At 46.8% G+C, this 21,983-nt stretch overlaps 1 protein-coding gene across 4 annotated transcripts in view; it reads right to left on the bottom strand.

The window, feature by feature from the left end:
• Positions 1-21,983, bottom strand: part of HK2 (hexokinase 2) — an 80,777-nt gene that overhangs the window by 25,808 nt on the left and 32,986 nt on the right. For all 4 annotated transcript variants that reach the window (XM_070234710.1, XM_023618373.2, XM_023618374.2 and 1 more), the window contains 2 exon segments: positions 14,048-14,210; positions 377-525 (listed from right to left, as the gene is read on the bottom strand). In XM_070234710.1, the coding sequence (XP_070090811.1) occupies positions 377-525; positions 14,048-14,189 (291 nt within the window). In that variant the 5' untranslated portion in view covers positions 14,190-14,210.

The raw sequence follows: 21,983 nt of genomic DNA on the forward strand, positions 1-21,983 counted from the left end.
CACTGTTTTATTAGCAGCCATGCTGTATTGGTGGCACACATACTAAAAAAATAAAAGAGGAAGAATGGCATGGCCAATCTTAGCTCAGGACAAATCTTCCTCAGAAAACAAAACAAAACAAAACACACCTCCCACTGCAGCACATCCAGACCCCAGGTTCTCACACACATGCTTCCTGCTCTCCAGCCCATGCGCACCTCTCTAGATGGAGGCGCCCCACCTAGCCTCCAGGTATGGAGGAGTGTCACCACAGAGAGAGGGTTCAGGAAATCCGAGCCTCAGGCAGGGTCTCCTCCCTCCGGACCACAGAGAAGGAGCAACATCTGCTCTTGTGGGGCCCAGAGCCCCAGTGGCCACCCTGAGAGAAGGGTCATACCTGGGTGCCACTGCCTTGCATGATGTCCTCAGGGATGGCATAGATCTGGTTCTCCATCTCGACCTTCTGAAGCCCGTTGTCCGTTACTCTCACCCGAAGCACACGGAAGTTGGTCCCTCCAAGGTCCAAAGCCAGGAACTCTCCATGTTCTGCAGAGAGAAGAAGGGCCACTATTAGTGTGAGAAAGATAAGATCAAATTGCTTCACTGAGATGAAGACTTAAAACCCATGAGTCCCTCCATCAACACTGGTCATCTCTGGGTAACAGGGCGGCCAGTGGGTCTGACTTTTTTCCATGCACCTTTATGTATCGTCTGATTCTTTTTCTTAATGCTAAGCACTTTTATACTCTTTTAGAATTCACGTAAACAATGAGATAGTCTCACATCCAATGATGGGGTGCCCATCCCCTCAGGAGAGCTGACTACTTCCCAAGGACTTTCAGCCAAGTCCCCATTGAGCTTACAGGATGCATCAAGTCCTGAGCCAGGAGTCCACGTCCCCAACACACTCCTCATGTTGCTACAAGCCTGTGAGCCCCTGGACCTACTGCCAAATGGTAAGCCCCATACAAAATTTACTTTTTAATGTTTGCATACAGTGATGACAACATCCCATGGCAGAATGAGAGGGTCAGGTGATGGAGTGGAATGGGGTCCAAATAAATTAAGAGATCGAGCATATAAGCCAAGCAGGTGCCCCCAAAAGAACCCAGGCTTATTCAAATATGAGAAAATACTGACCCAAGAGTATTAAGACAAGAGTCAGGCCACTCCACTGTCCCACTTGGACAAGTCACAGAGCTGGGTCGAAAGGGAGACTCCACAGACACATGTAGGGCAAGATCTTCAGGTGTCACCAGGACAGCACAGTCCCTTCCCTCCAGGAAACAAGCAGTGCAGACAGGAAACATCCAGATTCTAGACAATAATACAGCTAGCTGAAGGGATGTGCTCCATTGTATGGCATAGAATGAAAGTGCTGAAGAGGCGCAGAGGCCAAAGCTAGGGCTGGGGGCTGACGGGGCAGGCAAGGGCTGGGGGAGGAGGTGGGCTCACCCCCTTGGCAGCCTCTTCAACCAGTAATGGCTCCATCAGTAATGGTTCTATCAGTCTTCCACTGCCTTGCTGCACACCTTCTCAAAGGATACAGGGTTATTTCCTGGGGGATTCACTTACCGGCATGTTTGTCAACACTCAGCCCCTTTCCTGATGGGAGATTGCCACTGAAGTACGGCAGAATAGCTAGTAGGGTCAGGGAAATGCTCTGACTAAATGAACCAGTGAGGGTTTATTCTGGGCCCAGGTTCCCTTAGCAGCAATAACTCTTCGGCCCTAAGAAAAGCTACCTCTGCCCGGCTCTCTAAGGACACTACCCACAGCCTCTACACTTCAGAGGGGCAACTTGGGGTGGACATCATCCACCCTAGATTCCCCAGGGACTTGCCTCCACATAGTCACGGTCTGGTAGTACCAATATACAGAGACTGGCTCTGAAGCTCCTATTACCTACGTCAGAACTCCAGCCACTTTTTGCTCATGGCAAGTTCCTGAGCCTCTCAGCCCCAGATGCCTCATCTCTAAAACAAGGAAGTCATACTTCATGTGCTTGTTGTGAGGGGAAAAATGAGACAATGGGCCTCAAGCACTCATCAGTGCCAAGAACTTAGGACACACTCAATAAGTACTAGAAACTTTCCATCCAGGCTCTTAGCAAACACTGCCTGACGCCCACGGTTCAGTCTCTCAGTGTTAGAGATGCTTCATGGACTGAAAAGTAAAATCAACATCGCCAGGGGAGACTGCAGAAACAGTCCAAGAAAAGCCATTGGAATCTGTTCCAGCGACTTCAGCATTCCTCCTCAGGGGTACTAATTTTCCATTCCCTCCCCAGCATCTGGAGCCCCCCTCTCCCAATAGCTACAGTTGTTAGATAGCTGGGGCAATCTCAACCCCACCTAGGGTGATTCTGCCCACCTCACGGCCATGGGCAACTTTTCCAGGCACTCTAGTTCTGAGCCTCCCCCGGTAGTGGGACCTCAGCCAGACTGCAGAAAAAGCTATGTGCTGGTTATCATGGGGAATGAAAAGGAAAATCAAAGATGAACTGCCTGCATCAGCACTCTGCAGACAGGACACATGCAATCCGCTGAACTGGCGACCACGAGGGTTTGAGGCGGCTGAGGCTGCCCCTCGATGGTATGATTCAAGGGCAGCCCAGCTGGATTCACCGGAGGGGCGCAGCTCCATCAAGAAGGGTGGTTTGGCAGTATTTTCTGATGGACTGAGGGAAACCACAAATATTTACAGTTGATAATTCTGTTCCCAGGAAGGAATGTCAACTTGTGCTTTCTCTTCAGGCTCTGACAGAACAGACGTTTCTCTGCATCTCTTCTCGCCAGCATCCCCCTCCACAAATACACATGATCACAACTACTACAGCCAGGAACTATATTCCTTCCAGAGTTCAAAATCTCTGAGGCAGGCCCAGCATTATGACTTTTGGAGCTAAATCCCGAGGTGACCCCTTGGGACAGTGAACAGGTCCCACGCCTACTGTCCAGCTCCACACCAAGCCTGAGAAACCCTCACAGAGCAGCGGTTAAGAGCTGGACCTTAGAGATGGGTCGGCAGGCTTTGTCTTGAATTCCAGCTCAGCTGCTGCACTATCTGTGTGGCCTCTCTGAGCATGGCAACTCACCTGCAGGACAGGGCTCATAATGCTGACTTCTCCCAGGGGTCGTGAGGCTTACACGAAATACAGGACACGTTATATGTGAATATATAGGCACACAGTAAGCCGTCAATAAATGACTGCTCTCGTCACTGTTATTATTCCTTTGTTTGACAATGTAGCTCCTCTCCCAGTTCTTCTCAGCCCCTCCAATCCCTACCTACTCCTACTCCTGGCTCAAGTCCTGCCTCCACTGTGAACCTTCCAGGACATTCCAGAAGCCCAGAGCAGAGAGTGTCTGAGTGTGTGATGGAGCGTGAAGGAGGATCACTGTGGACCTGGGACAGTCAGACTGGATGGGCAGGAGCAAGGCTCTGAGGCAGGAAAGTATGCCTGTAGCAGGTTTCTTAAAGTACAAGCCACGTGGCAGAGGACCCAGCAAGGTCCAGAAAGATCATTCTGTTAAATATCATAGTTTGTTCTGAGGCAATGTATTAAGTAAACATCTCACATTGCATTTGCTCACTGATGGTTCATTTGTTGAACAAAATGTTTGAGTGTCAACCATGGGATTTATATATGAGACTGTCAGATCAGAGGGAAGATTCTTTTATTGTTAAGCATACTTACATGTCAGGAAAACAATTTTAACTTTTTAAAAATAAAAAAATACAAACATTTGATCTTTAAAAGTTGAATCGAGTACAAAAGTGGAAAAAAATCAAAAGCCAACATCTCTTTTTCTTCTCCACATCCTGAAAGTAACCACTATTAATGTTTCTTGGGTATTCTTATTTTATAAAGACAGTGCAGGTTGTTAACGAACACATTCCAAGAAAAGGGTCAGAATCACTAGTTCTAAGGTTATGTATTTTTAATTTGGAAGATGTTGCCAAATTATCTTCCTAAAAGTTCTCACCAGTTTCCACACAAACCAACAGGTGAGTCTCGCTGTCACCAGAGTCCATGCTATGTAGCAATTAATCTTTGCCAGCCTTCTAGGTCAAAGTGGTATCTCATTTTTTAAACTTGGTTTCTTTCTTTTGAGCAAGGTTAGACATTTTGAATTTTTGGCTGGGGTTTTGAATTCCTTTTCCTGTGACTTTTCTATAAGTGTCTTCTGCCTTTAAAAAAACTCATTATTTTCTTAGTAACCGAGAAGAGCTCTTTGTATAATAAGGAAAATAGTTTTTTGGTTGTCTATTTGGAATTATTTTTTTCCAGTTGGATGCTTGTCTTTTAATTTTGTTCATAGTATTTCTGCCATGCAGAAATGTTTAATTTTTATGTTTTCAAAATATTTATGGTTTCTGGGTCTTATGTTGTGTTCCCAAGAAATTCTGAAGAAGATGATGTGGGGTCACCACCCTTCCTGAATCTCTCCAATTCCTCCTAAATGCGGCCAGCACCACTGCCAAAATAAGGGAAGCAAAGTTTCGCCATAGTTTTGTTTAAAAGACCAAATTCATCTTCCATTTTCTTATCTGACTTTTTTGAAAAATGAAGCCCAGAACCCTGTCTTCATCTCTCTTGTCCCTAGGAGAGAGTTTGGACTTTCCCCCCTACAGCTGGATTGTCAAGGTGATAAAACAATGGAAAGGCAGAGGCAGGCGTGAGGAAGATTTAGTTGCTTAAAGGCCCTTCATGTACGGGGCTGGTCCAGTGGCGCAGCGGTTAATCGAGCACGTTCTACTTCTCAGCGGCCCAGGGCTCCCGAGTTCGGATCCCGGGTGCGGACATGGCACCACTTGGCACGCCATGCTGTGGCAGGCGTCCCACATATAAAGTAGAGGAAGATGAGGATGTTAGCTCAGGGCCAGTCTTCCTCAGCAAAAAGAGGAGGATTGGCAGCAGCTATTAGCTCAGGGCTAATCTTCCTCAAAAAAAAAGCCCCTTCATGTAGATCAGAGGGAAGATTCTGACCCTCTGATGTTTTCCATGGAAGAGAAACTAATGTTTGCTAAGTGATGGCCACTTTCTTTATAAACATGATCTCATTCATATAATTCTCAGCAATCCTGTTGGGCATTATAATCCAAATTTTTCAAATGAGAAAATGAAGGTTCAGATCAAGGAATTGAAACCAAGGTTGAAATCCAGGTCTGGCTCTCTAGCAAAGTTTTCTACTGCAACGAGCAAAGGGGCTGCTCATGGGAAAGTTGTAAACCCTCAAATAAGGAGTTCTTCATTAACAATGCCAAGAGCATAAAACCCAGGGGTCACCAGCAGCCTCCACGCTGGCCCGGGCAGTAGAGGAAGTGATACTATGGTTCAGCAGTTGAGTCACCCGGTTAAGGTCATGCAGGGATAAATGACCATTGGATTTGAACTGACCCTGAAGCCCCATGCTTGTCCCACTGCACCACACCCACATCTCTCCTGGCTCTGGTTCCTGGAAGCTGAGGATTACCTGGCTCAGAATCCAGGATGGAAGCAAATAAGCCATAAAGTGATGAAAAAGAAAGCAAACACACCCTAATCTATATCAGTAACTGTGCCCCCACCCCTCCCCGCCCAGCCGGGGCTTTCTAGATGGGAAAGTGCTCTCAGACTTGAGCGGGAAGTGGCAGACACGCATCCACTGGAAAGAGGCAACATGCCCTTCTCCCCAGAGGAACCCAGGACCTGCTAAAGCTTGTCAATGCAGGCTTTTTTTGGGAGCCACAAATTGGTGCCATCTCATACACTTGTACCAAACCTCTGTTCCAACCTTACCGGACACTCTCCAAGCCCTCTCTGCTGAAGTGTCTCCTAATTAAATGCATACCCCTCCAAAAATGGACAAGAGGTACCAACCCTCTACTAAAAGAAAACAAGTGCTCAAAGAAGTGATGCTGGCTCACAGTTAAGGGAAAATGGCAATAGGAGTATGAGGTTGTGCCATCCTCCATCAAACTGTCCAGCAGTTAAGATTCAAGTTGTTCCCCTTGGCAGAGTTTGTTTGTTGACTCATTTCCCATCCAGCACTGTCATCCTGCCAACTTTCAGTGAGGTTCTTATCAAATACATAAGGTCAGCAAGCTAAAGAGGCTTCAATTTCTCCTAGGAACCCACCTGTCTCAGGGAAAGGCTGAGGACTAAAATGGCATTTGACTAACCGCCTGAACGCTAAGTCACCGTCATCTTAGTTGATGGAACATCAGTAATGAATTTGAGCAGGCCATCACTCCAGCATTGTTAAAGTCACTCACTACCAGGTGGCCTGGTACCTGACAATGTCCACGAGGTTTCTGAGGGGTGAGGGACAAGGGCCAGTTGAATTTTCCAACAGGGTCTATTTTCAATCATTAGGTACTTGCCACTAATTAAAATAGATTGCCACCTGTTCCTCTCATCAGGAGCTTGAAGTGGTGTGCCAACGAGTGCTCTAAGAGTGACCAGCAAACAGATTTGGCTTGGTTTTGTATTTTTAACCAGCAGGGCCCTTTTGTCAAAGGCACCTGCGTTCAGAAGTGGCAGTGCCCTGGCTGGTTAAGGCTGAAGCCAGAGCCCAACCCCTCACTCCCAGGGTTCTTCACATGATTAAATGGACTTCTTTGGAATCACAAGCTCCACAAGCCTCCTTTTTATTTATTTATTTTTTTTTATTTATTTATTTTTTTAAAGATTTTATTTTTTCCTTTTTCTCCCCAAAGCCCCCCAGTACATAGTTGTGTATTCTTCGTTGTGGGTTCTTCTAGTTGTGGCATGTGGGACGCTGCCTCAGCGTGGTCTGATGAGCAGTGCCATGTCCGCGCCCAGGATTCCAACTGACGAAACACTGGCCCGCCTGCAGCGGAGCACACGAACTTAACCACTCGGCCACGGGGCCAGCCCCTACAAGCCTCCTTTTTAAACAAGTGGATTTTATGGAGCATTCCCAGAGTTCTGGGGATCCTTGAAGGTGGCCAATTCTGCCCTTAGTGAGGGTTAAGAGAGGCCAATTAAGGCACAGCCTCACCTCCCACATCCTCAGTTCCAATTTTATCTCTTAACTGTCTTATATATGGCGTACATGAAAGATTTCATTCTGTCTAAAGTTGGGAGTGGGGTCCACTACTTCAAAAATGTTTTAAAAATCACTACTTTGAGAGTCAAACACTGAATCTATTCTAGGATCTCCCAACAAAATACTTCCCAATTCTGCAATGAGTTATTTCAACACTGAGCACTGAAGACAGTTACTAAAAGCTTCTCAGCTGCCTAGTGCCATATGCAACCCAAGTCCCTGACTGGACAGGAAGAAAGGGAGCAACCAGGTGCGCTGTGGCGAGAACCACGACAGGAGTGTTACAGAAGCGACTATTTCTGCTCAGACAAGGGAGCCTTCTTGGGAGGCAACAGGAGCCAGCCAGGTCATAGTGGATGGATATGCAGTTGCCAGAGAGAGAAAAGGGGGCACATAAAGAGATGTGGAAGTTCATGGTGTGCTCAAGGAATGGCATGTCTGGAGTGGCAGCAACACAGGACTCCTATGACATGGCTACAAACACCCAGCAAACGCTAAGGCCAAGGACTTTGCATTTTAATCAGAAGCTCAGATTTGTGTTTTCAAAAGGGCTCCAGTAGCACTGTGGACGATGGGTCTTGAGCCAGAGAGGCTGGTGAGAGGCTGCTGCGATATGGTCTAGCCGAGCAGTGATGAAGGCCTACCTTCCAGGGCCATGTAGGGTGGTCAGTCACCCTTGTTTGCCCAGGATTGGCATGGGAGCTTCAGTGCTAAAACTGGGAGAGTCCCAGGAAAGCCGGGATGGCTGGTCACCCCAGGGCCACGTTAGATCCAACCATGGGGTCATCAGCTTTTCTTTGTCACCCAGTGTCCAAGACATGCAGCCTCCAACTTTGAGGTACAAGACATACATCCATACTTTCACATCCAGTTTCTGAAGTGGCCCTATAATGATTCAGTGCCCCCAAAGGAACCTGTTCCTACCTGCCCTGCAATAGCAGGAATGCTTCCAGGGGCCCCAGGTGACTGCACTGAACATTCCAATCTTCCTCCATGGAGTGGCTCTGGGTTGAGGGGGACCTTGTTTATCCTTTAGTTTTCAAGTGCCTGCTAGCAATGGGCCACTCTAAGAATGTATGGCATGGACACCAACTAAGAAAAGGACTAAAAAGATAAACCTCCAGGTCTCAAGTGAGTAATCCAGTAAAACTACCTGTGGCAGATACAGGATTCGAGGCACCTATTTCCCATGTTCATGGAACCACCACAGTCCCTATAACATCCGGTAAGCTCCAGGATCCCAGCTACTCCATCATAATACAATACCATCTCCACTCAATAGCTCAGAAATAAAGTGACCCCATGTTACTAAAGCTATCAAATCACACAGTCAGTTAATGCTGGTGTCTGGTACATTCAAGGATGAGGGTAATCTGATCTTCTACATCATTGGTTTTCAAACCATCTTAAGCAACAGGGTGCCAAATGCCAAAAGATAGAAATAGAGAAACACAGAGCTGCTCCAATTGAAGGGAGGGTCTGGGAGCACATAAACACATTTTGAGTGCCCCCAAGCTCCCGGAGCACCATCAGAGAGCACCGTGCTGGTGCCTTCATACTCAGGAGATGTTTCTTAAGCTCAAAAAATGTGCCAGTCACAGACAGGTGTAACGTTAGCTCCAGAGATGTGAAACTGCTCTTCAAAAGATTAAAACGTGGTTATTTCAATGTGCTGAGCGTGTTGAGATTTTCAGGCAGGCAGACCTGAGTTCAAATCCCGTTTTAATATGGATTAGCCATATGATTTCAGGTAAATTATTAGAAATCTGATACTCAGATTTCATCATCTGTTAAAAGAGGGTAGATATTAATAACCTCCCTAGCCAGCACCTTCCCTCCACTCCCCAGGACTCACACACACACACACAAACACACAGGTTTTGGTCAAGATTCAATGCAATGAATGAATGTGTAAAGTGTTTGGCATAATGCCTGATGCATGTAAATGTTTCGTAAACTCTAGCGACTACTGTATGGTGGCTATTTATCACTGCAATCTCTAGTTTATATTATAGGCACCACATAAACCCAGTTATTAACCTGCGTGTGTGCTAGCTATTGATCAGTCTCCACTGCGTGGCTGTTGATATAATGCTGAGCAACCAAGATAAGGGCTCTTTTCAGGGTTTTACCAGCCTCTTTGCAAGCTGTCCCCAGCCTCGTCTCTCTTTATCATATTGTGTAATTGTGTTATATGACCCAGTATCACTCTGTAATCATTTCATCTGTGTAAGCCTTATCTCCCCGAGGACAATTTTTACTCTTCAAAGGCAGGACACGAGGACCAGCCTCAGAGGGGATTCTATGGAACGAACTGAACAGCGAGGGCTGAGTTACTAACAGAAGAATTAATGCATTGTGCTAGCAGTGTAGGGGGTAGGTAAACATAAAACGTGCCACTAGTGATGCACCTAAGGGCCAGGCATTGACTCACCCGTGAAAATAATTCAAAACTCAGGGAAGGGGGCAGAGGCTCCATCTGGGTAGACATGGTGCTGGGCGTGCCTCCTGCTGTGGTGCATTGTGGCTGCCTAGGACCGTATTCACAACACAAGTGAGAAGGTCATGTATCCGACTGTCCCCTTAATTCTCAGACAGCCAACCTTCCAGTGTTTCCTCTTTTTACAAATGAGGGAAAGGAGGATGAGGCATAAATGACCTGCTCTAAAGCATACAGCTTGAACTCAACCCCATTTAAGCCTAGAATTCTGATCGCCACCCCTCACCGCACACTGCCCTGAATCCACCTCTCATCTCTGGCAAGAAGTAGGCACTTCTACAAATGCCCGTCTAGGACAAGACCATGTGAAGAGCATTTAAGGCAGTGGCTTTCGAAATAAAAGCTGAAAAAAACTTGGGTCCTGACTAGCAACTTTTTTAAAGAATAGAAGATAATAATCTGACTGTGTCACATTTAAGAATGAATACGGGTTCCTGGAACTTGTTTCAGTTGTATATCAATATGTACATGTATGTTTCTCGCTATGAGTATACAGTCTAGAAAAGTTAGAGCCACTGATTTAAAGATTAGGTCCCTCTAGATCAGAGGTTTAGCACTGAGGTTTAATTTTCCAGATCTGAAAAGTAACGCTGGGAAGCAATGGGCTGAGAAAGGTTGAGTGAGGCCAGCCTGGAGCAGGCAGCAATTGAGCAAAGGCCTCCAGCCTTCTATGGGAGAGACACACAATCACGTAGCAGCAACAAAGCCAAGACTGTGGCCTGGGCCGCGAAGCAGATGCACCAGCAAGGCCCCACGGGCTTTGTGACCACATCTGGGGGAAAGGCCGTCGTCCCTGCACACAGCTGCTCCTCAGTCCCTCATCTCAGCACTTTACTAAGGTGCCAACAACAAAGGAGAATTTCCAGCTTTGATAGGCTTCATCTATTCAAGAGTCACCAATCCTTGTCACCATATTCCATAACTCACAGCCCCAACTAACAAATGATAAACTTGAAAGCCTTGATGTGGACCACTTTCAATTACACTCCCTCATGTTCCCCTCCCCAGTTCCATTTTCCTTTCCTTCTTTCCAGAAATAGCCCCTATCATTTATCTGGTGTACATTTTCCAGTTTATATTCTAATAATTTTATCTGTGTGTCTCTATAGGCAAGGTATAGCACTGCTTTGAGGGATTTTTAAAAAATTTTTCACTCATTGTTTTTTAGATGTATTCATATTTATATAGGCTCCTTTATGTAACGTGCTGTCTAGTATTCCACCACATGGATATTCCATAAACTGCTTCCAATATGTTGTCATTATAAGCAACACTGCTATGAACATTCTTAGGCATGTCTCCTTGAGTTCATATGGGAGTTTGTTCAACGTATAATTGGAAGTAGAATTGCTGAGTTGTCATATATACATATTTTTAACTAACCTAGTTATTGCCAACCTCACGTCCCAGAATAACCACTATTAATAGTTCAATATATGTCCTTGAGACTTTATAAATCTGTACACACACATATACACATGAGTTTACAGAATAGGAATACTGTACAGTCATGTGTCACTTAACCATGGGGATACGTTCTGAGAAACGCATCACTGGGAATTTTGTCATTGTGTGAACATCACAGAGAGTACTTACACGAACCTAGATGGTACAGCCTACTACACACCTAGGCTCTACGGTACTAATCTTATGGGACCACTGTCGTATATGCGGTCAGTCATTGACTGAAATGTTGTTATGCAGCACATGGCAGTATAGACAAATCTATCTCAAACTTTATGATAAGTTGTAGAGGACTGTTTCCCGCATTAATTGAGCTATATGATGAACTTTAAGGATTTTTCCCTCATCGCAATATTTCAATGAACTTTGTGAGTAAATATACTAACCCACTAGTTCTAGTACACACGCAGAACAGTTTGGGACTGCTGCATCTACCTCTTTATCTTACAAAGGAGAAAAGGCTGTGACTCCCAGAGAGACAGGGTGAGGAGCTGGTCCACAGACTCCCTGAGCAAGTAAGGAACGAAGGAGCTGCGGGCCGGGCTCCCTACAGTCTGGGCTCCAGCACTCTAGGGGGCACTTTGTCTACTTCAGTGAACAAAACATTCCAATACACTGTAATCCTTCTACACACCATCTCCATTTACACTGTAGAATTTGAGATTATAACGAGGCACTCTGGGTATCACAAAAGTCATGTAAAATCTCCCCGTTCCTGTGTGGAAAGGAGGTCAGGCAGACAAGTCTTGCTCCAGACCCTTCCACCCCAGAAGGCTGGCTGCAGGAGTCAGCCTCTGGCTCCAGTCCTCGGTCCAGGCAACTCCCATTCCTACAGGCCAAAAGCATACTTGCTTGCTCCACTCTGGGGAAGCAGTGGGCCACAGGCAGGCTCCCAGGACTCCAGCCCGAGGTCAGGGAAGGAGACTCAATGGCCACACGGTGCAGTAACCGGTGCACACTTCAAGAGGCAGAGGGAGTCTCCATGCCTTCAATCTCAGGAAAGCAACGAAAAAGTAAAAAGCCAGTCCCATACCTAGTTCACCCCAAGAAACTGATGCACCTGCCTATAATACAGGCCAGGCATCCAGCCCCAACCCCATTTTAAAAAATCTCAGCTGAGCGTGTGCCATGTGTTCTGGTGCTGAGCACACAGGCCCACCAGTGCCCGCACACACGCAATAGATGGGGTACAGTCTCAATGCCTGACCTTTGGCCCATGTGAGTTTGAATCCTGACTCAGCTTCTCGTTAGCTGTGTGAGCCTGGGCAAGTTATTTGACCATCCAAGCTTCAAATGCGTCATCTACAAGAAATGTAAATAAAATTTGTACCTATCTTATAGGGTTTTGTGAAATGTAAATAAGTTACTATACATAGGTGCTCAGAAAAGCCATTAGTCCCATAAGATATGTTCAGGAAATATTTAAGATACTTGCTTAGTGCTACTCCCTGAAGTAAAGACAAGGTCCCCAGACTTAAGGAGCTAATAACTTTATTGGAATGTCAAACAATGGAAGCAACTGTGGCTGCCAGGCAGAGGGAGTGGAAGGTACAGTAAACGTGCCATTCTAGAGGGTATACAAGCGATATCCAGGAATTGGAGGAGGCCCCTCACCTAAAGGACCTCTTTGATGGGTTGAGACACACACACTCAGAGAACAATCCTGAACAAGGTCACAGCCTCTGTGCTGGGTCCAGGCCAGGTCCCAAGGCTTCAGCAAACACACACTCATTTTAGAAATCATAGAAAGGTACAAATCTCGTTAGACAAACCAGGTCCCTAGAGGCTCTCAGGCAGGTAAGCCTCAAGGACAAAGCTGTGATGGAAAGGCTGAAGGCAAGTGGCCTAGGAACAAGCCCTGTCCCGTGCCCTCCCCATCCCCATTCCCAGGACTCCTCTGCAGATGCCTCCCCAGCGACCAGCTTCTCGGCAGTCTCCTCCCTCAGGTTCTCAGACTCTAGCTTCCTGGTTCTCCTACCACCCTGGCAGCTGCCTCTCGGTTTCTTTCTCCCACCCTGTAGATGTGGGGAGCTATTCCACACACCTCACTCCTGCTGGCCCCACAGTTACCTCATCTCTAAAATGGAGGGTTATCGTGAGGATTAAATGCAACACTCAGTGTGAAAGAGCTGACACAACTTAGATCTGTTCCCTTCTCTGAGGATGTTGCCACCCCCCAGGCAGCTGGGCTCCACATCCACGTCCCCTGAGAATCCTCTTTCGTCCCTGCCCACCACATCCCACCAGGTCCATGTCCTGTGCTCTACCAGATGCCCGTCACTTCCCCATCCCCTCCACATATGCTGCTGCTGCTATGCATTCCCACGACAGTTCTGCTCGCGCCCCTCAACACCTTTCAGTCTCTCCCCCATGCTCACCTTTCTTGGGTTTGATTAAATCACTTGCTGGGTGGCGCATCACGAAATACAGAGTCTGTATCTAACAAGGGGATTAAACAAAGCTTGACAAGTTCTTATTGCACAACTTCAGAGCCTTTAATACCTTAATATGTGCCGTGGCTTTTCGCATTCTCCCAAGTTTATTTGGACTTCTAGCACTCTTTTTTTCATGGAGTTCAAGAACAATCTAGGACAACATGTACTACACTGTTTCTCCAGCAAGCCTGTGGAATGTGCCGGTTAGGGGTACCAGAGAGCGAGTGCCATGTGATCACCTTAGGCACATTTGCCATTTGTCGCCATCATTGTACGCAATCTCAGCAGGACTACCAAATCCCAAACTGAGCCAAGCAGCCTTTCTCAGCACACGGATGGGAAATAATGGCAGGCAGCCATGCCCTGGTAGGATGACAGAGATTTACTTCTACCTTGACTGCCAAGGATGCCTCCCTTGCCAGTCTTCCTGCCTATCCCCTCCCACAGCCTTCTGTTAAATTCCCTGTATGCTTAAATCAGCCAGGGTTGCTTTCTGAAGCTTGAAACCCAAGAATCTTCACTGGCATGTAGTTCTTTGGGTCCCTGAGCAAAGCCACCCACATCTCCCCCTGGTAATGGAGCACCCAGAGCCATCCCCCCAGGTGCAGCACCTGTCCCGTCTGGAGTGGACCTCACAAAGGTGGGCAGCATTTTCACTGAAGCCGTGGGGTGGGTGGTGGCTGCAAGCCCCTTCTCCATCTCCTTGCGGAACCGCTTAGAGATCTCCAGGAGGGTCTCATCGGAAAGACGCATATGGTAGAGATACTGGTCAACCTGAAAGAAGGGGAAAGAGTAGAGACGCATTGGTTAAATAAATTACGGTATACATCTATGTCATGGAACATCATCACTCAGCCCTTCAAAAGAATACAATCTGTTCTGTACAGGTTGTTAAAGATCATTTAACCAGAATCTATTTGACAAGACTTTGTCTTTCAGGGAAAAAAAACTAAACTAAAAATTAAAATTAGAAAAACAGGTTTAACTTTATTTCTGGAGAATGATGAAGGCATATTAAGAAAGAGAAGAGTTCTCTTCAGAAAGGTTGAGTTTCAGTGTCTGTGACAATATCCCTGGAACCGAGGTTCATTACTGACCCTCATCTCTTGCCCCCCTCCCCCCGTACTTCATGAGGCCAGTCATGCCAATCTTACTCCCCTCCCCCTAGGCCAAGCAGCCATCACCTCTTGCCTGGACTTATATATAATCCCCAATTCTACTCTTATCTCTTCTGTCCATTTTCCACCCCCGGCCACAATATACCATTCTCTTGCTTAAAAGCTTGCAGTGGCTTCTAATTAGAACAAAACCCAAAATCCTTCCAAGGTCCTATACGATCTGGCCTCTCCCCACTCCTAATCCTGTTGCATGCCTCTGCACCCCTTGTGCAGACTCTATCCTTGGTTCCATGCCCCGTCTCACCCAACTCGCCCTCCCCTGCCTTGGAGCCCATTCACACAGGCTCTATAGACCTTATCCTACTCTTCATTTGCTGATCTCTTAGCAATCCTTCAGGCCTCCATCCACAGAGGCCTTCTCTGATCTTCCTAATAAATGGTCAGGACTCCTTGTTATTCTAAGAACTTTTCCCTTTACAGCACCATCCACAATTTGGAAATATCTATTTATTAGTGTCCAAATCATAAGCACCAAGGGCAAGAAGACCCATATCTATTTGTACACCCTTGCATGCCTGGAGCCTCACACTGTGCCTGACACCTAACAGAGGCTCCATCTACAGAGTAATGCAACCTCTCCTGTCCTCAGAGGCTGGGGCAGGGGCAGCTCTCCCTAGTTACTTCATTGATCTTGTTTCCAAGATTATTTTATGTGAACTTTTCCCAGATTTAAACTGGGAAAAGGAGAAACATCAGGAGTCCCTCTCAGACAGTTTCCTTCTTGAAAGTTCTCATCTGCCTTGGCCATGGATACTCCCAGTTTTCTCGTATCAGGATAGGAATCCACCCAAGGAGGCACCGACATTTCCAGAATATCCCTGCTCTCCACAGCAGTGTCCAGGACAGGAGAGCATGCTGACCGTGGAAGGACAGGGATAGAATCAGGGCCGTTGGGCCAGGCCCCAGCTGTGCCCTCAAGGTGTGATGGTCATGGTCCTCGCAGCCTCACCAGCAAACTAAGGCAGCAGAAAGGACTCTGCTTTTTCCAGCTCCAAAACTCCAGGCCACGTCTGGGAACAACCTTAGATGTCCTCATGGGTCATAGTAATAACAGCAAACCCTGATGAGGCACTGATCCCGTTCTCAAGGGTTTACACCCATTACACCCAGCAACTCATTTAATCCTCACAACAGCCCTGTGAGGTAGGCAGTGTTATTACCTCCATTCTACCGAAAGGGGAAGGCAACGTGCCCAAAGTCACACAGACGCCAAGGGTCGAGCCGGGATTGGACTGGGCAGCCCGGCCCATCTGTGCTCTTGTCTGCTCTGCTAGATGAAGGCCCTTCTTCTGCTGAACAGCGGGGCCCGTATGGGCCAAATGGTTTCACAGCGCATTCAGGCAGGCCACGTCCATCAAAAGGCCATCTTCTATTCCAGTCATCCCCCGACGCACACATGAAGGGTAAGCAGTGGAGGGCACATTCCACGGGGCTGGCCTGATATGTCAAAGGGCAGTAGACATATCTCTGGACGTTATCATGAGTTTGACACACGACCAAGTGGAGCTCCCACATTACTACTTTCCCAAAGAGAGAAGGAGAGGGCCAGAAGCCACCCACCCCCTGCCTCCATAGATGGCTCTGGGTGTTGCAAAGGAAGCAAGAGTTCCTGGATGGGAGAGCAAAGCCGGTACTGCCTTGTTAAGAAGTTGTCACTTCTTGGAGTGTGAGGTCACAGATGCAAAAGAGCAAAAGCAGACTGGCCACAATTCTCCAGCAGCCGTCTTTAGTTTAACTTTGATGTTTAAGCTGCTACAAGCCTTGTTGGAAATCCAGCCTATACTTCCCTTTCTTAACCCTCGAAGAGTCTAACAAGTTAAACAGTCAGCCTTTACTAAGTCATGTTGCCCTCTACCCAATAGGTTATAATCATCTTTCAGTGTTAATTATGACAGATGAAAATGATAATGATGATCATTACAGTCGCTAAACATTTACCAAGCATTTCTTACCTGCCAGGCACCATCCTATGGCTTTACTGACTTGACCTCCATTGTATTTCTGTATTCCTGTTTTACAGGTCAACTTGGTGGTGAGTGGCAGAGTTGGGATTCAAACTAAGGTGTGTCTGGCTCTAAAGCCAGGCCTTGGAACCACCACCCTCACCTGTCCTGTGGACCCTCTTGATGTGGGCGGGCACTCTCTGCCTTGCAGTTTCTTGGAGAAACCAAGGTCTTGGTTTCTTCTCCATCACATGAGACTAAGAAGGGATATAGACAGCTGTGAAAAATACAATTGTGGTACCCTGTCCCAAATTTCCCTTCCTTGACAGCATGATAATGTAGCCACCCCAGGTTTATTAGAGCTGTTCAGGAAGGGATGATTAATCACCTACTGTCACAGCTTCCTAAAAACACCACTGGGCCCCACCCAGCTTTGGCCTCACTGCTGTGTTGGGTGAAGGGTGGTCAAGGGAAGCAGAAGTTAGAATTAAGAAGCAGCCTTCCATATAAAGATGGTTTTCCTGGACTGGGAAGAAAGTAAATGCAGTTGGCAGAATCCTGTCAACTTTCACCCACAGTGCAGCCAGAGGGTGGGAGCACCAGGCCAACGTCATGGGAGAAAGTCACTTAGGAGACATCAAATGGACACCAGGCAGTAGGACTATGGCTAAAAAATACTCACTCTTACAAAGGCCCTTGGCCAGCCCCATGGTGTAGTGGTTAAGTTTGGCATGCTCCACTTCAGCAGCCTGGGTTCACGGGTTCAGATCCCAGGCATGGACCTACAACACTTGTCAACCACACTGTGGCAGTGACCCACATATAAAGTGGAGGAAGATTGGCACAGATGCTACCTCAGGGCTAATCTTCCTCAGCAAAAGAAAAAAAGAAAGGGGTAACAAGTTCAAAATCCACCGAACATAGACAGCATTTAAGTTTGTCTAGTTTGTCTCTCTCACCCCAATAGTCATATGGCCTAGGTTTGAATGCTTCCAAGCATGACAGACTCACTACTTCTCTAAGTTGGTTAGCTTCTATTGTCGGGTCAGTTCTATTTGTTAGAAAGTCTTTCCTCAATCTGAGACAACTTTCTGATGACTTCTGTCTAGTCTCCATTCTGCCACTTGGGATAAGAGTTCCCAAACCTGGCTGCACATCAGAATGACAGGAGGTGCTTTTAAAAAACAACAGGAATTCCAAAGACCTCATTGCAGACTAACCAAAGTGATGCCTTTAGGGCTGGGTGCTCAGACACCTTCCTCTCTCCTTGGGCTGGGATCCACATGCCAATAAAGTGACAAGGGTGGGCTGTGCTCCTGTCAACACTGCTTCAGGTCATTTTTACTGTTTTTCTGCCTGGGATCTTTGCAAGTCAATAGTTAAGATATGAGGCTCAGTGTGTCCCTGTGAGATAACCTGTGTGGATCCTGGGTGCTGAGAGTTGGAAAGACAAACCCTGTCCTTGTTGGAAACAGACTGAAGTTGTTGGAAACTATCAACGCAGAATCATTCATGCCAACTCTCACTTGATAGCTGGTGGTGGTGAAGCACAGGCTGTGGCATCAGAAAAATCAGTGTGCAAATCTTGGCTCTAGTACTTGTACCGGTGTGTCACACTGGATGATTCAGTCTCTGTCTGAGGCCCAGTTTCCTCCCTATAAAACAGGATGAAGAGCCCCACACCAGAGTTGCTGGCACAAATGGGGAGAGAAGCATACAGCTCCAGGCCACCCCTTTCTTTTCACCCCTTCTCCTCTTTTTCTCCTAGACTCCCCTCTGCCATGTGGCACCCTGGGAGGATCAAGGACATTTCCTAACCCTGCTTAGTCACCCTCGGGGTTAATGAAACAGAGGCTGTTTCCCCAAATTGTTCCTTCTCTCTCTGCGGTGGGTGTGTGGCCTCTCACAATGGGGCTGCTTCTCTAAATCTCTATCAGGGGGAAAGAGGGGAAGGAGGGGGCACTCCAGGCTGGGGAACCAGAGGCAGCCCAGCTGCAAAGCCTGGCCGAGGTGTGGGAAGGCCACCTGCCTGCTTGGAGGCAAGGGTGTGTATTAAAGAGATAGCAGTTTTAGATGTCTGTTTAGCAATCTTGAGATTAGAACTTCCTCATTGGGCAATTCTGGTCAGTTTCTTTCTTCCCATATCACACCAGTCTGACCTACCCTCTTCCTCTCTAGAATTGCAGATAGAGGCAGCAGAAGCTCTAAAGAGAAATTAACCCCACTCTTTATGAAATAAGTTAACACCCCAAATGGGGAACTCAGCTCCTTAAGTGCCCGCATTTTCCTCCAGACTAGCACTAAAAGGAGGAGAAATTGTGTCATAGCCATGATGTAAGGAATGGCGGGAGCAAAAGGTCACCCTCACAGAGGCTCCACTTCAACGTCCGCAGTGGCCTAGGTGGGGCAGACACAGCCCCAGCCAGGTATGGGGAAGCCCCAAAAGGAAAGGCCTGGAGGTGAGAGCCGGAAAGGGAACTTAGAGAAAATGAGGCCAGGGAGTAGCCTTGACCAAGGTCACACACTTGAGACTAGATCACCCAGATGCCTCACTCCATTGTCAAAAACAATAAATGACAATCCTACCACTGGTCCAGAAGGGCCCATCTCATCTTCCAGGCCAAGTCTGATTGAATGGCTGGTGACCACGGCCCGGATCCTGAGGCCACCTGATCCGGTCCCAGTGGGAATATGGTCCTGATCAAACTATTTATATCTAGAAGAGAGCAATATTCCAACTTTGACAGTTTGTTAAATAAAGTACTACAAATTCTACCTTGAATATCTTAAGTGGTTTCAAAGGAAATTAGACAAAAACCTTAAACTTCAACTTCTAAATCTGTAAGAGTCATATCACTTAACCCCTGGATCCCTGACCACTGCTGGGACCCCAGCGTCCCCCGTTTTAGAGCCTTTATTAAAAACCAATTATATGCAAAGCACTAGAGTACATGGAAGCATAATTTAAAAAGAAACAAATTCTGGAGATGGAGAGTGGTGAAGGTTGCACAACAAAGTGAATTTACTTAATGTCATTCAATTGTACACTTTAAAATGGTAAATTTTATGATATCTATGGATATGTATATACATAGTAGCACAATCAAAACATTTTTTTAAAGAAATCAAGATTCCTGCTCTCAGAACTTTACAAGATAGCAAAGAACTCAATTCATAGTATAGACTCAATAAATGCCTCTGAAATGAATGGAGGGGTGGGTCTTAATAGATCAAGAAAAGTAAGCACAGGGGCAGGCCCGGTGGCGCAGCGGTTAAGTGTGCACGTTTCTCTTCGGCGGCCCGGGGTTCGCCAGTTCGGATCCCGGGTGCGGACACGGCACCGCTCGTCAAGCCATGCTGTGGTAGGCGTCCCACATATAAAGTAGAGGAAGATGGGCACGGATGTTAGCTCAGGCCAGTCTTCCTCAGCAAAACGAGGAGGATTGGCAGCAGATGTTAGCTCAGGGCTAATCTTCCTCAAAAAAAAAAAAGAAAGAAAGAAAGAAAGAAAAGTAAGCACCGTAGAAGGCAGCTCATGGGAAGCGTCACAGGGTAAGTGGTCAATGAAACTGGCATTCAGGGGCGATTGCCTCTGGGCTGAGGACATACATATACCTAGATGACATACATGTTAGTGGATCTGGAGACGGTAGAGACACTGTGTGAAAAGGCTCAGAAGTTGTGGGCAAGCCCAAGATCTTGGAACAAGATTATGAATTCTAGGACCAGAAAACTGCTCACCTCACTACATTACATTAGCTCCCTACTGCAATACCTTCATATTAGTATGATTTAATCCTATGAATTTTAATCAAAGGATCACGGAAAGGATCATAAAGATCACCCCATCATACGAAGTTGCTGTGTTGTTCACCGACCAGTCAGTTCTCTGCAGGGTTTAGTGTCAGGAGAAAGTGTGGCTGCCCAGACTCACTGTGTTTCCTGCTACGGGCCAATGAAATTCAGGTGACTCCCTCAAAGAGAGCTGTCCTTTTTGCCTTGACTGTCAGGAAGCTCAGAGCTCTGTACTCAACTCCAGTGAACTACCTTTAGTCTAAGTTTTTTGGTAATCAATACTGCCTGTTCCATGACTCTTGTTCAGGAAGTTCTCTTACTGAAAGCTGAACCATCACCTGACCCTTTTAGTAAGCAGACAGAAAATAAATAATACATGATCAAGCAAGTGTTCACCAGTCATTTCTACAGGACACACCCTCCTGGTAGAAGGGTGAACTCAAGTGACCAAATCGAATAAGAAAGTGACTCCACAAACATGTAAGCATCAGGAGCAGGGTCACAGGGGCATCCTGAGGTACAGGTGGACTTCTTTTCTCCAGCCTTTGGGTATTTCTGATTTAATACCTAGAAAAACTCCAGGGGGCCTGGAATGAACACTAGCTAATTCCCACCTTTTAGATTCTTCTAGACTCCAAGAAGACCAACTGATTAAATTTCAGCTTCCCTAGCACTCACGTTCTTGTCCTGAAGATATAACCAGGTCACCTACATATTAGGCCAAGGCCCCAAGGCTCCAACCTGGCCTTCTGGAAAGAAATTTGGGAAGGACCACACCCTCTTGAAGTGAAGGGCTTTGACTAGTTTCATCTCCTTTAATTCAACCACAGCCAGGACAGGGTTGGGGGGTGAAAGGGCAGGGACACTGGACAGCAAGAAGAATGCACTGGCTACCGCCACCTGTAACAACATCCATAGGCGGATCTCACAGCATAAGGTTGGGTAAGAGAAGCCAGACACAAATGGAACATGCCGTATGAGTCCATTTATATTAAGTACAGAAATAGATCTATGCTGGTAGAGTCAGGATAGCAATTACACTTAGTGGGGGTTAGTGCTGGTGCTGGTTATGATCTGTTACTGGATCTGGGTGGTGGTTACCCAGTGTGTTATTTCCTATGTATATTACACTTTAATTAAAAAAATAGAAGAAGGAAAAAGGGCAGAGGGCACTGGTCAGAGGGCCAAAGGAGATCAAAGACGTCAAAAGAGGTCAAACCAAAAGGAAGAGCCAAAGTCTAGATGCAGCCATACGCAGCCTTCCAGGGAGTATGTGCTGACACACGCTTGCAACTTAGTTTCAAAAGAATCTCCTATTTTTGCATTATTCCTTTGCCAGTGTTTTACTGCAAATCTTTGACGAGGAAACCAAGGCTTGGAGAAGCTTCCCCAAGCCACAGGTGATGTCCCTGGCAGGACCCACAACATCCGGGGGCCAGTTGAGTGGCCTGACCTGAGGCACAGGTGCAACCAACCTGCAAAGCCAGGTATCTGCTGTCAGTGACCTCATTAATAATGCCTTCACAGACTCCTCCTGGGAGGACCAAGGCTGTGCAAAGAGCAAGTTTAGCCTGTAAAGTTGCCAAGACAAGGCCAGGTGTTTCTGATTGAAAAAAAAAAAAAAAGATGAG

Source organism: Equus caballus, chromosome 15 (genome assembly GCF_041296265.1).
Source record: "Equus caballus isolate H_3958 breed thoroughbred chromosome 15, TB-T2T, whole genome shotgun sequence".
Taxonomy (NCBI): Eukaryota; Metazoa; Chordata; class Mammalia; order Perissodactyla; family Equidae; genus Equus; species Equus caballus.